The sequence below is a fragment of the Bos indicus genome, chromosome 3, assembly GCF_029378745.1.
Source record: "Bos indicus isolate NIAB-ARS_2022 breed Sahiwal x Tharparkar chromosome 3, NIAB-ARS_B.indTharparkar_mat_pri_1.0, whole genome shotgun sequence".
Lineage (NCBI taxonomy): Eukaryota > Metazoa > Chordata > Mammalia > Artiodactyla > Bovidae > Bos > Bos indicus.
Window position 1 is genome coordinate 57,644,784 of NC_091762.1, and position 15,640 is coordinate 57,660,423.

Below are 15,640 nucleotides of genomic sequence, written 5' to 3' on the forward strand. Positions count from 1 at the left end.
CAGTTTATCTTTCCAATGTGAATTACTTCTGGGCCCCCAAAGACACATGAAAAATGCTCAATATCACCAATCATTAGGAATGCAAATCAAACCTACCTTGCACCTGTCAGAATATGTATTATTAAAAAAACAACAAAAGACAAATGTTGGCCAAAATGTAGAGAAAAGGGAACCCTTTTGCACTGTTGGTGGGAATGTAAATTGCTGCACCACTATGGAAAACAGTATAGAAGTTACTAAAAACATTAAAAGTAGACTGATCATATGATCCAGCAATTCTGCTTCTGGGTATTTTTCTCAAGAAAACAAAAACACTAATTCAAAAAGATATATGCACTTCTATGTTCATTGCAGCATTATTTGCAATAGCAAAGATATGGAGCAACCTAAGTGTCCATTGATAGGTGAATGGACATATATATATATATATATATATAAAATACTGGAGTGGGTAGCCTATGCCTTCTCCAGGGGATCTTCCCAACCCAGGAACTGAACTGGGGTCTCCTGCATTGCAGGTGAATTCTCTACCAGCTGAGCTACTACAGAAACCCTATATATACATACTTACACACAATGGAATATTAATCAGCCATAAAAAGAATGAGAGCTTGTATTACATGACAACATGGATGGACCTAGAGGGTATTATGCTAAGTGAGTTAAGTCAGATAGAAAAGACAAATACCATGTGATTTCATTTATATGTGATATCTAAAAAACAAAACAAATGAACAAATATAACAAAATAGAAATAGACTCATCAATACAGAGGACAAACAAGTATTTGCCAAATGGGAGGGGAGTGGCAGGAGTGAGTGAAATCTGTAAGGGAGATTAAGAGGTACAAACTTCCAGTTACAAAATAAATGAGTCATGGTGATGAAATGTACAGGATGGAGAATGTAGTCAATAATACTATGGTAACTTTGTATGGTGACAGATGGTATCTAGATTTAAAGTGGTGATCATTTTGTACTGTATAGATACATCAAATCACTATATTATGTATTCAGAGCTAAAATAGTGTTGTAGATCAATTGTACTTTAATAAAAATATTACTTTTTGGCCAAAAATGTTTATTCAGTTGATGCCCAAAATGACAAAATTAGAGGATCATAAAATATTAGAATTATATCTACTTGTTTTAGTAATTCGAGGTCATCTAGTCTGATTTGCATATATGACAGATATGGAAATTGGGTCCCAGTAAATTTAAGTTTTTCATTCAAAATTATATAGGCTATTCATTTATTTTTTGAGATACTGCTACTACCTCCTTTTGTAATGCCTAAGGGTAAAATTTGATAGAACTACAATATCTTCCTATTAGTTACAAGAAAAGAGGGAGATCAGATCTCTTGTATTGTAGGCGTTTGAGGTTAAACACACTGAAGTGCTTTCTTTTTCAATGTGTGTATGAAATACTTTCTTCCTTCTTTTAGTTCCTGTAAGCAAATGGCAACCCACTCTAGTGTTCTTGCCTGGAGAATCCCAGGGACAGAGGAGCCTGGTGGGCTGCCGTCTCTGGGGTCTCACAGAATTGGACACGACTGAAGCGACTTAGCAGTAGCAGCAGCAGTAGCAGCAAGCAGCATAAGGCATTTATTATGAATCCAGTCTTAATCTAAAAGCTTAATCTTAACTGAATTCAAGTTAGAACTAAACATATAGTCATATAATTTCATTTATGGCTTTTTCAGTGAAAGTATATATATATATTTTCACCATAGTTTTAAGGGTCATATTGTATTTCAGAAGCTATTATGGTAAGAGTCTCAGTACTTAAGTACAAAGAGCTCTTTGTAGGTATTTTATGTTTCCTTTGGCTTCAGAATGATTTTTTTCATTGTGTAATAATAACAAAAAGAAATATAACTACAAAGGAAATGAAAGATTAAGAAGCATCATTTCTTTTGAGAGCATATAGAGAGGGGTGTATTATAATCCAAGTGAAGGAGCATTGAAAGTCACTTTTAAGCACTGGCAAGCTCTGAGTTAATTGTGTCTGTTGATATGCATATTACTTTCATTTTACCACCTTAAAGGGAAAATAACAAGATTGACTTTACCCCATGAGAATCTTCTACTCTAGCACAATTCTGGAATATGATAGTCATTCAATATTTAATTCAGTTAAATTTAAAGCAAAGCTAAAAGTGATTTAGGCTTTTTGGAATGAGGGCAGTTTATTATGAGGAACTTTGAATGAATGAGATATTTTGGCCTTGAAATTTAATTCAAACTCCATAGCCAAATCTCTGCTCCTGATCCTCTCTCTGGGACATCTTCACCTAAATTTGTTAGCTTCTTTCATTCTTCAAGACTAGGTTAGGGATAGTCTTCCCTGAAAAGTTCTTTAATATACCTTGTGATCTTAACCTTCAACTATTAATAGAAGTGGCCATCCAATGGTGTATCTCATTATATTCTATAAAATTATCTTTTATTTTCAGGAATTATCTTCTCTACCTAACTGTTGAGAGTAAGGTTTATTTCTTAAGAACCTAATAGTGTTTGAAAAGTCAATAAAAGGTCAATGAATGAATGAAATTGTGCAAGTACAGAAATACTGTACTTGCACAGTACAAAAATAGAAAAAATTTTCTCTGTTAGGAAATCAGTCTTCTCAAAGAATTTCTAAGATAGTTCATGTTGTGAGAGGCAGTTTGGTACAACAGAGTCTGATGAGAGTGAGTTAGACTTCTAATTTATTAAATACAGAAGTAATTTGGGCCAATCCATTATCTCTTGGGGCTTAAGTTTTCACATATGAAAACAGGTGACCAATAGTAGACAATCTATACATGTTATTTACAAATAGGACATTAGAAAATTTTGAGCAAATGAAAGCCTGTGAGATTTCTTTTAGTATATAATATTTTAAAATATAATATCACACTTACCTTTTCCTTTATCTAGGACATTGCCAGGGGCTGTCCATGAGAGTTGAATGTGATCTTCTTTAAATTTTGCTTCAAGGTCTATAATTTTATTGGGTGGGAGCACAGAAGGGTGATTACCAGGAGGAGCTCCTGATACAGTAAATGACCCTCCAGAGGTTAGTCTGCTAAAGTCTTCTATTTCAGCTTTTGCCAGGTCATCTTTGACTTCAGGTCTGGGTGGGTTCAGTATAATTTTACCTACCAAAAAAGCAATTTTGTAACTTTTCATATTGCCATATCTATTCTTGTAATCTCATTTGCGGCTGTAGAGGAGTTAATATTGAGTGATAGTAGCAGCTATTGAAAAAGTAATAACTTTTAGGGAAAAAAAGCTTGTTTTATTGGTGTTATTTTAAAATTGATGAGGAGACATTATGAAATATTAGTACTGTTGTTTAACCCATCTGTCTTTATTCTTGACTCTAAATTCTTTGAGGACAAGGATGGCCCCTTATTTATCTCTGTAGCTCTGAAAGTGAAAGTGAAGTTGTGCAGTCGTGTCTGACTCTTAGCGACCCCATGGACTGCAGCCTACCAGGCTTCTCCGTCCATGGGATTTTCCAGGCAGGAGTACTGGAGTGGGGTGCCATTGCCTTCTCCAAAACTGTACTTTAGATGACTTCAATGTTCTATGACCTAGCTGGGCAAAAATCAAGTTATATAAGTGAAACTTAAGATCTGAAGGTTTTCGTTATGTACTCTATTATCATTGATTAGTTCGATATAATGCCTTTGCTTACTGATGTCCAAGAGCATGGGCATTTTATAAAATGAATTACAACATTTAGATTACTTTTGAATTTGGAAAAGCCTAATGATGAAAAGTATAGAGTTCACCTTTAAGGTACAGGAAGCTATAAACAAAAGACTCTACGCTAGAGAATCCTGGGAACAAGACTTTTCTCTTTGTCTTGAACTAACATTTTTGGCTTAAATATGAAGGCATTTGATAAATTTCACAATTTTTAAAGCTCATCAGAATCTCTGTAGCTCTAGTATATAGCAAAAGCTTGCCACAGTAAATGTTTTTTTTTCAGTGTAATTGAAATGAACTAAGGGAGATGTAAACAAAACTAGGTCCCTCATCATAAATATGGTTTTGAAACATAAAGTTGATTATATAACTCTATACTTAGGTTTTCCATGCTAAGTTGCTTCAGTCATGTCCAACTCTTTGCAACCTCATGGACTGTAGCCAGCTAGGCTTCTTTGTTCAGGGCGATTCTTCAGGCAAGAATACTGGAGTGGGTTGCCATTTCTCCTCTGGGAGATCTTCCCAACCCAGGGATCGAACTCATGTCTCTTACATCTCCTGCACTGGCAGGTGGGTTCTTTACCACTAGTGCTGCCGCCATGATACCTTTTAATTTGAATGCTTGTCACATATAATTTACCTAGATAAATGACATATTTCTATTTTAATGCCACTTACCATTTTCAATATAGCCTGGTATATACAGGGCTTTGTTCTGTGGTTGTCTTAAACTTAGCCTAGCCGTGTTGTTTCTTGCCTCGGCATGTACTTTTAAACTGTATCTACCATTTCCACGGTAATCTGTAAAATATCTTGAATAGATGCCATCATTCTTGACAGTATCAGCACCTTGATATTGAAGTATAATATTAGATATACCACAAAGTAAAAATGACAACATCAACTGTATATGAGCCCTAGTGATGGAAGCTATTTTGGGGGATAGTAGAGCACAATTTTTTAAGTACATGAATCCAAGAATCAGGCCACTTGGGTTCAAAGTCTTGTTTGGCCACTTGCCAACCTTTGACATTGGAAAAGTCTAATTCATGGTAAACATTCAATTAATATTAGTTATTATTTTTTCATAAGAGAATCCTATCAAAATAAGGAAAATGTAACTAAACTGGAGAAAGCAAATGTAAAACACTGATACTAATGAAAATAGAGAAAAATTGTACTGTTATATGGGAAAAGTAAAATTATTCATAAAATTTAAAGACGATAAATATGCTTATGTTCGTGCCTAGACAAGATAACTAAGTGAAAGATTAAAAAATTTTAAAAGCATTACAATTAAATTTAATTCACTTAAAGTACGTTTCTTTGGATATTAGGAACTCCTGACTTCTAAGACATGTGACTGTAGTAGAATTTTAAGTTCAGTGGAAGTTGATGCATATTCTTATTACCTGCACCATTGTCCCAGAGCTCCAGTGTTACTTGATGGCCATCTTCAGTTTCTATAATGGCAGTTACATTGATTCCCAGTACAGGCAAAAACCCTTGACTGACTTGTGCATAAACAATCACTGGGCTAGGGTAGTGTGCTGTATTTTGACTCATGTGAGCTGTTGCAGTTACTGGGGGTGTAGTAGGACTTCTTGCTCGAGTGGTCACTGTCACTGTTAGTATTTGAGGACTGGCATGATTATTTAGAAGGCTGTAAGTCCAAGTACCTGTCTGAAAATTAAAAAAACAAACAAACAAACATCTATTTTAGAGCTTTTGTAATATCTTCCCTCTCCTATATGAGATGTTGTCTTCATTTTTTCCTAAAAATTGGTTGATAAAGCATGGAGAAAATAAAAAATATTCTTACCTCTGCAATACCAGGTATTCGAAGACGAGCAGAATGAATATTTAGCTTATCTTCTTTGAAATCTGAGGTTTTATATTTCTTTCCTTTTGGATCCTGGAGAAGAATTTCTGGCTTTTTTATTGTCCATGTGACAACAAAGAAAGTGTCATTTCCAATTGTACTATCCACAGGCACCGTACCATTTATCCATTTCTTTTCTGTAATTGCCAAGGCTTTGCTTTCCAACTGTTAACATAAATATAAACAACAAACACGTGAGACTGATTTGTTATTACAGTTAATAAGATTTCCAAGTTTAGTCAGTTCAGAGAAATTCTAAATATACTTTTAAGATTTCAATTAAAATAACCAAGACTTATGTTGATGTTTATATTGATTAAAAATAGAAGAATCAAAAGAAAAAGTGGCTGTAAGTATCACAAAAAGCAAATTCAGTAGGATGTTTTTCTTCTGGAACCTGAAATGTTTTCAGACAGATGAGTTATTTATTAGAGAAAGAAGTTACTATTTAGGGTAATAAAAATTTGTTACAAGTGTGAAAAGGCAAAGAATTTTTTTAAGATACTGACCTGAATAGTCTGCTGAGTGATACTGCCACTTCTAGATGAAATTCTACTGAACGCATTAGTAAGGCCATTTATGTCTTTATTGGCATAAAACCGATGTCCTCCTAAAATGGAATTTTATTACTTTTATAATACTAATTTTATTTAATTTGAAAAATTTTTACTGAAATATATTTGATTAACAAAATGTTAGTTTCAGGTATGTAGCAAAGTGAATCAGTTATACAAATACATTTATTCATTCTTTTTTTAGATTCTTTTTCCATATAGGACATTACAGAATATTGAGTAGACTTCTCTATGCTATACAGTAGGTCTTTATTTTATATACAGTAGTGTTTATATGTCAATCCTAATTAGAAAGTGAAGAGGAACTAAAAAGCCTCTTGATGAAAGTGAAAGAGGAGAGTGAAAAAGTTGGCTTAAAGCTTAACATTCAGAAAATGAAGATCATGGCATCTGGCCCCATCACTTCATGAGAAATAGATGGGGAAACAGTGGAAACAGTGTCAGACTTTATTTTTTGGGGCTCCAAAATCACTGCAGATGGTGATTGCAGCCATGAAATTAAAAGACGCTTACTCCTTGGAAGAAAAGTTATGCCCAACCTAGATAGCATATTCAAAAGCAGAGACATTCCTTTGCCAACAAAGGTCCGTCTAGTCAAGGCTATGGTTTTTCCTGTGGTCATGTATGGATGTGAGAGTTGGACTGTGAAGAAAGCTGAGCGCCGAAGAATTGATTCTTTTGAACTGTGGTGTTGGAGAAGACTCTTGAGAGTCCCTTGGACTGCAGGGAGATCCAACCAGTCCATTCTGAAGATCAGCCCTGGGATTTCTTTGGAAGGAATGATGCTAAAGCTGAAACTCCAATACTTTGGCCACCTCATGCGAAGAGTTGACTCATTGGAAAAGACTGATGCTGTGAGGGATTGGGGGCAGGAGGAAAAGGGGACGACAGAGGATAAGATGGCTGGATGGCATCACCAACTCGAATGAGTTTGAGCGAACTCTGGGAGTTGGTGATGGATAGGGAGGCCTGGTGGTTCATGGGGTCGCAAAGAGATGGACACAACTGAGCGACTGAACTGAACCTAACTGAATCTCCTAATTTCTCTTTCCCCAGCTCCTTTTGCCCTTGGTAACTATAAATTTGTTTTCTACGTCTGTGACTCTGTTTCTGTTTTGTAAATAAGTTAATTTGTACCATTTTTTTTTAAAGATTCCACATGTAAGTGATATCATAGATTTGTCTTTCTCTGTCTGACTTACTTCACTCAGTTTGACAATCTCTAGGTCCATCAATGTTGCTGCAAATGGCAGTATTTAGTTCTCTTTTATGGCTGAGTCATATTCCATATGATTCTAATTTTAAGTGGGAAAATCATATTTGATATTATACTCTTATCAGTATACTATAAAATACATTTAAAATTTTCTTTTTAAACCTACAAAAGATGAATTTTCCAGACCTTTGGAACTTTTAGTAAATCAGTATCCTAGATGTAATCCTGCAATAACTAAACCTTGCTCAAAATATCTTAGAATAAAGAAAAAAACTGGCCAGTTAATATTATTTTAAAATCAATCATTAGATTTAAGTGCTTGCCACATTAGTAAAGCTTATCTAATCACCAAATAATGATATGAAAATTAAAGACAATTTTAAACTAGCTGCTTATTTTCTGGTTATATTAAGATATACCAAAACAATTAGAGAATGACAGTGTAGAATAAAGTAAAATTGATTAAAGAAAGTGAAAGTAAAGTGAAAGTGAAGTCGCTCAGTCGTGTCCAACTCTGTGACCCTGTGGACTGTAGCCTACCAGGCTCCTCCGTCCATGGGATTCTCCAGGCAAGAATACTGAAGTGGGTTGCTATTTCCTTCTCCAGGGGATCTTCCTGACCCAGGGATCGAACCCAGGTCTGCTGAATTGCAGGCAGACGCTTTAACCTCTGAGCCACCATGGAAGCCCTAAAACTGATTAAATGCAGATACTAAATGACGCAAGAGTTAATGAAGAGGGGGATAACTTCAGTGTCAGGAGCTGGAAAAGAGTGGATTGCAGAGAACAAGATTTGGTATTCAGTTCTCTATGCTGTGCTGTGCTTAGTTGCTGGTTGTGTCCGGCTCTCTAGTTGTGTCCAACTCTTTGAGACCCATGGACTGTAGCCTACCAGGCTGTCTGTCCTTGGGGATTCTCCAGGCAAGAATACTAGAGTGGGTTGCCAGCTCCTCCTCCCTGGATCTTCCCAGCCCAGGGATTGAATCTGGGTCTCCCTCATTGTAAGTGGATTCTTAACTATCTGAACCACCAGGGAAGCCCAAGAATAGTGGAGTGGGTAGCCTATCCCTTCTCCAAGGGATTTTCCTGAAACAGGAATCAAACCCAAGTCTCCTGCATTGCAGGTGGATTGTGGATTCTTTACCAGCTGAGCTACCAGGGAAGCCCAGTCTTACTATATTGCCTTGGGTAAATAATTTGTATTCTCTAGATTTTACATTTACTCCTCAATAAAATAGTGCTAGCTGAATCTCTACTGTAATATTGAGCAGGTAAGATACTGAGTAAGAATTTTGGAACTGCAGTTGAGTAAGTCCAGTAACCATGAGAGCAAAGGTCCATCTTGGTGGTAAAAAGTGATGAGAAATGAGTGAAGACAACACATATGGACTAATGTTAGAAGAAGCTAGTATAGGTAGAAACAGAGAGAAGTGAAATGGGGTGAGGAAAGATATTAATTTGAAGGATGAAGAGAAGGAAAGGACAGAGATGAATTTTTATTTTTTAATTTTATTTTATTTTTAAACTTTACATAATTGTATTAGTTTTGCCAAATATCAAAATGAATCCGCCACAGGTATACATGTGTACAGATGAATTTTTTAGGACAGGAAAATTTTGAGCAGTTTATAGTTTAAGGGGAAAGAGTCCCTGGAATGAGAGAAACTGAAAAGGTATTTTCTATTTAAACTCTATTCCAAAGGTTTACCTGTCATATCTGACAGTGTCTCCAGTTCTTTGGCAGCAGAAGGTCCCAGGGCAATGGTGTGAATGATCACACCACTTTGTTTTACCTCCTCAATGCATGAGTGTATTTCATTATCTTCCCCATCGGTTAGTAGTATGATTTCAGAACCAGAAGTGCTCTGTTGACTCTGAATAATTGCCTAATGTTGAAAAACCAGACTATTGTTAATAATTAGAGAATATCTTATCTAAATACATATAAACTAAGAATAAACCTTTTCTTTAATTTTGGAAAAGTCTTTAGGCCTATACATCAGAGTAGGCCAAAGGAAACTTCCTGTTGTCATTCTAGGTTGAGCTAGCTTGGAAATGAGTGTAATGTACAATGGTCTTGTAGGTTTCCAAAGGCAGAATGTTAACAGTGCTTTCACATATACTCAAGCTATCCAAGACAGAAAGAATATAACACTTAGAACACTAACACACAATAAATATTCAGTGAGTGCTAACTATTATTATTATCTCAGGAGATACTTGAGGTGGAGCCTGATGACCCAGGCAGTTTTGGTAATTTGCAGACTAGACAGCATTTGTAAAGCCATGACTGAAGGCAGGTGTACAAAGTTAAATGATGTGACTTGTGTCTTTTTACGCATTTTAGTTGATAATTAAAGAATCTTAGGATTTCCTGGAAAAAACATTGACCTGTCACGAAGAAGGAAGTTCATGAATTTATCAAATACTGTAATTTTGGGAGGGTGGTATTTTCCTGATTTTTTACCAAGAGTAGTGGCTAACACAATTTACTCAGAGACATTAAGAGTAAATTCTAGCTCTTCCCTTTGATGAATTGAATAGCTAGTGTTTAGTCTCTCTGTAGTATATGTATATATAAAATATATGTATGCTGCTGCTGCTGCTGCGTTGCTTCAGTCGTGTCCGACTCTGTGCAACCCCAGAGACGGCAGCCCACCAAGCTCCCCCATTCCTGGGATTCTCCAAGCAAGAACACTGGAGTGGGTTGCCATTTCCTTCTCCAATGCATGAAAGTGAAAAGTGAAAGTGAAGTCGCTCAGTCATGTTCAACTCTTCATGACCCCATGAACTGCAGCCCACCAGGCTCGTCCATCCATGGGATTCTCCAGTCAAGAGTACTGGAGTGGGGTGCCATTGCCTTCTCCAAAATATGAATATAGTTAATATTTATAATAAAGTTCTATAAAGAGTTCAGTGTAATTATTACTTTTTTGAACTTTGGAGTAAGAAAGACCAGGTTTTGATCATGGTTTTGCCAATTACTGATTATATGATCTTGAGAAAGATATTTAATTACTCTGTACCTCAGTTTCTTTATGTGCAAAATAGGCATAATAATAGTGCCTGATTAAAAATTAATGGTAGCAATAAAGTAAGATTATGAATGAAAAGCATTTAACATAGGCACTACTGTAGAATATGCTCAATAAATTTCAGATATTATTGTTATGATTCTGTAAGTAAAAGCTTATATGATTTCATTACATAAGTAATTAAGAGGTTTTTATTTGTTTGAATGTAATTTGACATAATCTCTTCAGCAATAGTCTGTGGTCAAAATGTCATATGACACATATCAAAACATTAAGAAAAACTTATGAACCAATATGTGCAAACATTATAACACATTCCCAAGATATAGTGCAGTCATATTTTAGAATTGAATAAACATATATAAGAATTATAATTTTTAATAGCAATCCTTCCTTGAGTACTTGCATATCATTTTTATTGAATTATAGTTGATTTACAATGTTATATTAGTTTCAGGTATACAACATAGTAATTTACTATTCTATGAATTATACTGTAAAGTCATTACAAAATAATGGCTATATTTCTCTGTGCTATACAATATATCCTGTTGTGTATTCATTTTATATATAGTAATTTATATTTCTTAATACCATACCCTTATCTTGCACCTTCCCCTCTTCTCTTCCCATTGGTTACCACTAGATTGTTCTCTATATCTGTGAGCCTGTTTTGCTATATGCATGATGTTTGTATAATTTTTTGGGTCCTACATATAATTGATAATAGAGTTTTTGTCTTTCTCTGCTTGACTTATTTTATTAAGCATCGTACCCTCTAGGTCCATCCACATTGTTACAAATGGCAGAATCTCATATTGCTGAGTAATAGTCCACTGTATATGTGTATAAATACATACATACACACTAAATCTTATTTATTCATTCATCTCTTGATAGACACTTGGTTTGCTGCTATATCTAGGCTATTATAAATGATGCTGCTATGAACATTAGGGGAACACTTATTTATCTGACATATTTCTTGCAATTAAATAAGTACTATTGCTTTTTTTCCTTCAAAGAAAAAGGAGTGCAAGAAGGCAAAGTAGTTGTCTGAAGAGGCTTTACAAAGAGCTGAGGAAAGAAGAGAAGTGAAAAGTAAAGGAGAAAGGAAAAGATACACTCAACTGAATGCACAGTTCCAGAAAATAGCAAGGAGAGCTAAGAAGGCCTTCTTAAATTAACAATGTAAAGAAATAGAGGAAAACAATAGACTGGAAAAGACTAGAGATCTCTTCAAGAAAATGGAGATATCAAGGGAACATTTCATGCAAGGATGGGTACAGTAAAGAATAGAGTGCTAAGGACCTAACCAAAGCATAAGAGATTAAGAAGAGGTGGCGAGAATATACAGAGGAACTATACAAAAAAGATATTAATGGCACTAATTACCCTGATACTGTGGTAACTCACCTAGAGATGGACATCCTGGAGTGTGAAGTCAAGTGGGCTTAGGAAGCTTTACTATGAACAAAGCTAGTGGAGGTGATAGAGGTACAACTGAACTATTTCAAATCCTAAAAGATGATGCTGTTAAAATGTTGCACTCAGTACTTCAGCAAATTTGGAAAACTCAGCCGTAGCCACAGGACTGAAAAAGGTCAGTTTTCATTCCAATCCCAAAGAAAGGCAATGCCAAAGTATGTTTAAACTACTGAATAATTGTGCTCATTTCACATACTGGTAAAGTTATGCCAAAATCCTTCAAGTTGGCTTCAGTAGTATGTGAACCAAAAACTTTCAGATGTACAAACTGAATTTAGAAAAGGCAAAGGAATCAGAAGTCAAATTGCCAACATCCATTGGATCATGAAAAAAACAAAGGAATTAAAAAAAATCTGCTTCATTGACTATGCTAAAGCCTTTGATTGTGTGGATCACAACAACTGTGGAAAATTCTGAAAGAGATGGGAATACTAGACCACCTTACCTGCCTCCTGAGAAACCTGTATGCAGGTCAAGAAGCAACAGTTAGAACCTTACATGGAACAACTGACTGGTTTCAAATTGGGAAAAGAGTGTGACAAGGCTGCTTATTTAACTTATATACAGAGTACATTATGCTAAATGCTGGGTTGAATTAATCACAAGCTAGAATCAAGATTGCTGGGAGAAATATCAACAACCTCTGATAAGCACATAATACCACTCAAATGGCAGAAAATGAAGAGGAACTAAAGACCCTCTTGATGTGAGTGGAAGAAGAGAGTGAAAAAACTCGCTCGAAACTCAGCTTTCAAAAAACTAAGGTCGTGGCATCTGGTCACATCACTTCATGGCAAATAGAAGGGGAAAAAGTGGAAACAGTGACAGATTTTATTTTCCTGGGCTCCAAAACCACTGCAGACAGTGACTGCAGCCTTGAAATTAAAAAAAAAATGTTTGCTCCTTAGCAAAAGAGACACAGATGTAAAGAACAAACTTTTGGACTATGTGGGAGAAGACAAGGGTGGGATGATTTGAGAGAATAGCACTGAAACATGTATATTGCCATATGTAAAACAGATGACCAGTGCAAGTTTGATGCATGAAGCAGTGTACTCAAAGCCTCTGGGGCAACCCAGAGGGATGGGATGGGGAGGGAGGTGGGAGGAGTGTTCAGGATGGGGGGAACATGTGCACCTGTGGCTGATTCATGTCGATGTAGGCAGAAACCACCACAATATTGTAAAGTAATTATCCTCCAATTTAAATAAATAATTAATAAAAAGATGCTTACTTCTTGAAAGGAAATCTATGAAAAACCTAGAAAACATATTTAAAAGCAAAGACATCACTTTGCTGACAAAAATCAGTCTAGTCAAAGTTATGGTTTTTCCAGTAGTCATGTACAGTTGTGAGAGCTAGACCATAAAGAAGGCTGAATGCTGAAGAATTGATATTTCTGAATTGTGGTGCTGGAGAAGACTCCTGAGTGTCCCTTGGACTGCAAGGAGATCAAATTAGTCAATGCTAAAGGGAATCAACCCTGAATATTCACTGGAAGGACTGATGCTGAAGCTGAAGCTCCAGTACTTTGGCCATCTGGTGTGAAGAGCCAACTCATTGGAAAACACTTTGATGCTGGGAAAAATTGAAGGCAAAAGGAGAAGGGGGTGGCAGAGGATGAGATGGTTAGATAGCACCACTGACTCATGGACATGAATTTGAGCAAACTTTGGGAGATAATAGAGGAAAGAGGAGCCTGGTGTGCTGCAGTCCATGTGGTCACAAAGAGTTGGTTACGACTTAGTGACTGAACAAGAACAACAAGTATTACTTCTCATATTCCATTAATTGAGAAAACTGAGATTTTTTTGAGTTGAGTAACTCACCCAAGGTCATTTAGCTAGGGAATAATAGAATTACAGTCCCAGGTTTGTCTGGATCTGGAACTTGTGTATTTTCTTAAACCTATATGCTTTACAGAAAATAAACATCATGAGGAAATCTAGGAGTTTGCATTAACTAGTGGCCCAGGTGAGAGTAATAATCTCTACTTTTTAGCTGAGGCAGTGAGAGGATCAGGGAAGGGAAAAAATTTTCTGTTTTTTTTGACTGAAGGAATATAAATAGGCTTAAACAGAGGCTATCTTAGGTTGGAAGAGATTCAGATGAGTACTGGAGGCAGTTTAATATAATGCTCAAAAAGTTGCTCACAACTTTTGATTTCACAATTTTTATTTCAATAAACTTCTACCTATGTGTTGTGAGTTTCATACTATACTTGAGCAACTACCTCTATTTTTGTGATTTTAAATGTCAATTTAATTGGATGAACTGGGGTTTTCTTTATCCATAATATAAAAATATTAGTAATCTCCCTCTTCTAAAATCCCTTTAACAGCATTATTTTATCCTCATAGAAATTTGGACTTTGGAATGATCAAGAAATGAAGACTTTCTCAATAAAATCATGATGATTATGTTTACATAGAATTTTTCTTCCCTTTAACCACTCCTCAGTGCAATGCAGTACCTTAGGAGTAAGAACAATAGGCAATAGAATGTCTTTAAAAATTATTTAAATGAGAGTTCAAGATGACAGAGTAGAAGGATGTGTGCTCATCTCCTCCTGTGAGAAAACCAAAATCTCAACTAGTTGTTGAACAGTCATCAACAGGAAGATGCTGGAACCCACCAAAAAAAGATACCCAACATCCCCCCTTGGCATAAGCCCTCTTGGAGGTCACCATTAACCCTAGAGCCTGTAGACCCCAAGGCTGGGTTGCCTCAGGCCAAACAACTAACAGAGAGGGAGCACAACTCTACCCATCAGCAGATAATTGGGTTGAAATTTATTGAGCAAGGCCGTGCCCACCAGTGCAAGACCCAGTTTTTCCCACTGCCAGTCCCTCCCATCAGGAAGCTTACACAAGCCTCTTAGCCTCCTCCATCAGAACGCAAGACAGAAGAAGCAATAAGAACCACAATCCCACAGCTAGAACAAAAGCCACATTACAGAAAGTTAGTCAGGATGACAAAGCAAAAGGTTATATCCCAGATGAGGGGACAAGATAAAACCCCAGAAAAATACTAAATGTTGTGGAGATAGGCAACCTCCCAGAAAAATAATTCAGAATAATGAAAGTGAAGATGATCAAGGATCTCGGGAACAATGGTGAAGATGCAAAAAATGTTTACCAAAGACCTATAAGAACTAAAGAACAAACAGAGATGAATAATACACTAGAAGGAGTCAGTAGCAGAATAACTGAGGCAGGAGAACGGATAAATGACCTGGAGGACAGAATGGTGGAAATCACTCCCATAGAACAGAATATATAAAAAAGAATGAAAAAAAAAGAAGATAGCCTAAGAGACCCCTGGGATAGCATTAAACACACCAACATTCACATTTTGAGGGTCCCAGAAGTAGAAGAGAGAGAGGAAGGACCTGAGAAAATATTTGAAGAGATAATAACTGAAACTTCCCTAACACGAGAATGGAAATAGTCAACCAAGTCCAGAAAGCACAGAGAGTCCCAGGCAGGATAAACCCAAGGAGGAACACACTGAAACACATAGTAATCAAACTGACAAAAATTAAAGACAAGGTAGAATATTTAAAACAACAAGGAAAAATGACCAATAACATACAAGAGAACTCCCATCAGGTTATCAGCTGATTTCTCAATAGTAACTCTACAAACCAGAAGGGAATGACATGATATATTTAAAGTGATGAAAGGGAAGAATCTACATCCAAGAATATTCTACATAACAAGGCTCTCATTCAGATTTGATGGA

At 36.1% G+C, this 15,640-nt stretch overlaps 2 protein-coding genes across 3 annotated transcripts in view; one reads left to right on the forward strand and one right to left on the reverse strand.

Moving 5' to 3' along the window:
* ODF2L (outer dense fiber of sperm tails 2 like) overlaps positions 1-15,640 on the forward strand; it is a 402,314-nt gene that overhangs the window by 43,113 nt on the left and 343,561 nt on the right. The window lies entirely within an intron of this gene.
* The window catches only part of LOC109556104 (calcium-activated chloride channel regulator 1), a 32,609-nt gene that overhangs the window by 1,893 nt on the left and 15,076 nt on the right, over positions 1-15,640 (reverse strand). The window contains exons 8-13 of one of the 2 annotated variants that reach the window (XM_019957158.2): positions 9,082-9,259; positions 6,092-6,192; positions 5,523-5,747; positions 5,113-5,383; positions 4,379-4,549; positions 2,908-3,144 (exon numbers count right to left, since the gene is read on the reverse strand). In XM_019957158.2, the coding sequence (XP_019812717.2) occupies positions 2,908-3,144; positions 4,379-4,549; positions 5,113-5,383; positions 5,523-5,747; positions 6,092-6,192; positions 9,082-9,259 (1,183 nt within the window). The remainder of the gene's footprint in view (positions 1-2,907; positions 3,145-4,378; positions 4,550-5,112; positions 5,384-5,522; positions 5,748-6,091; positions 6,193-9,081; positions 9,260-15,640) is intronic. The other variant, XM_070786173.1, reaches the window with a different exon arrangement.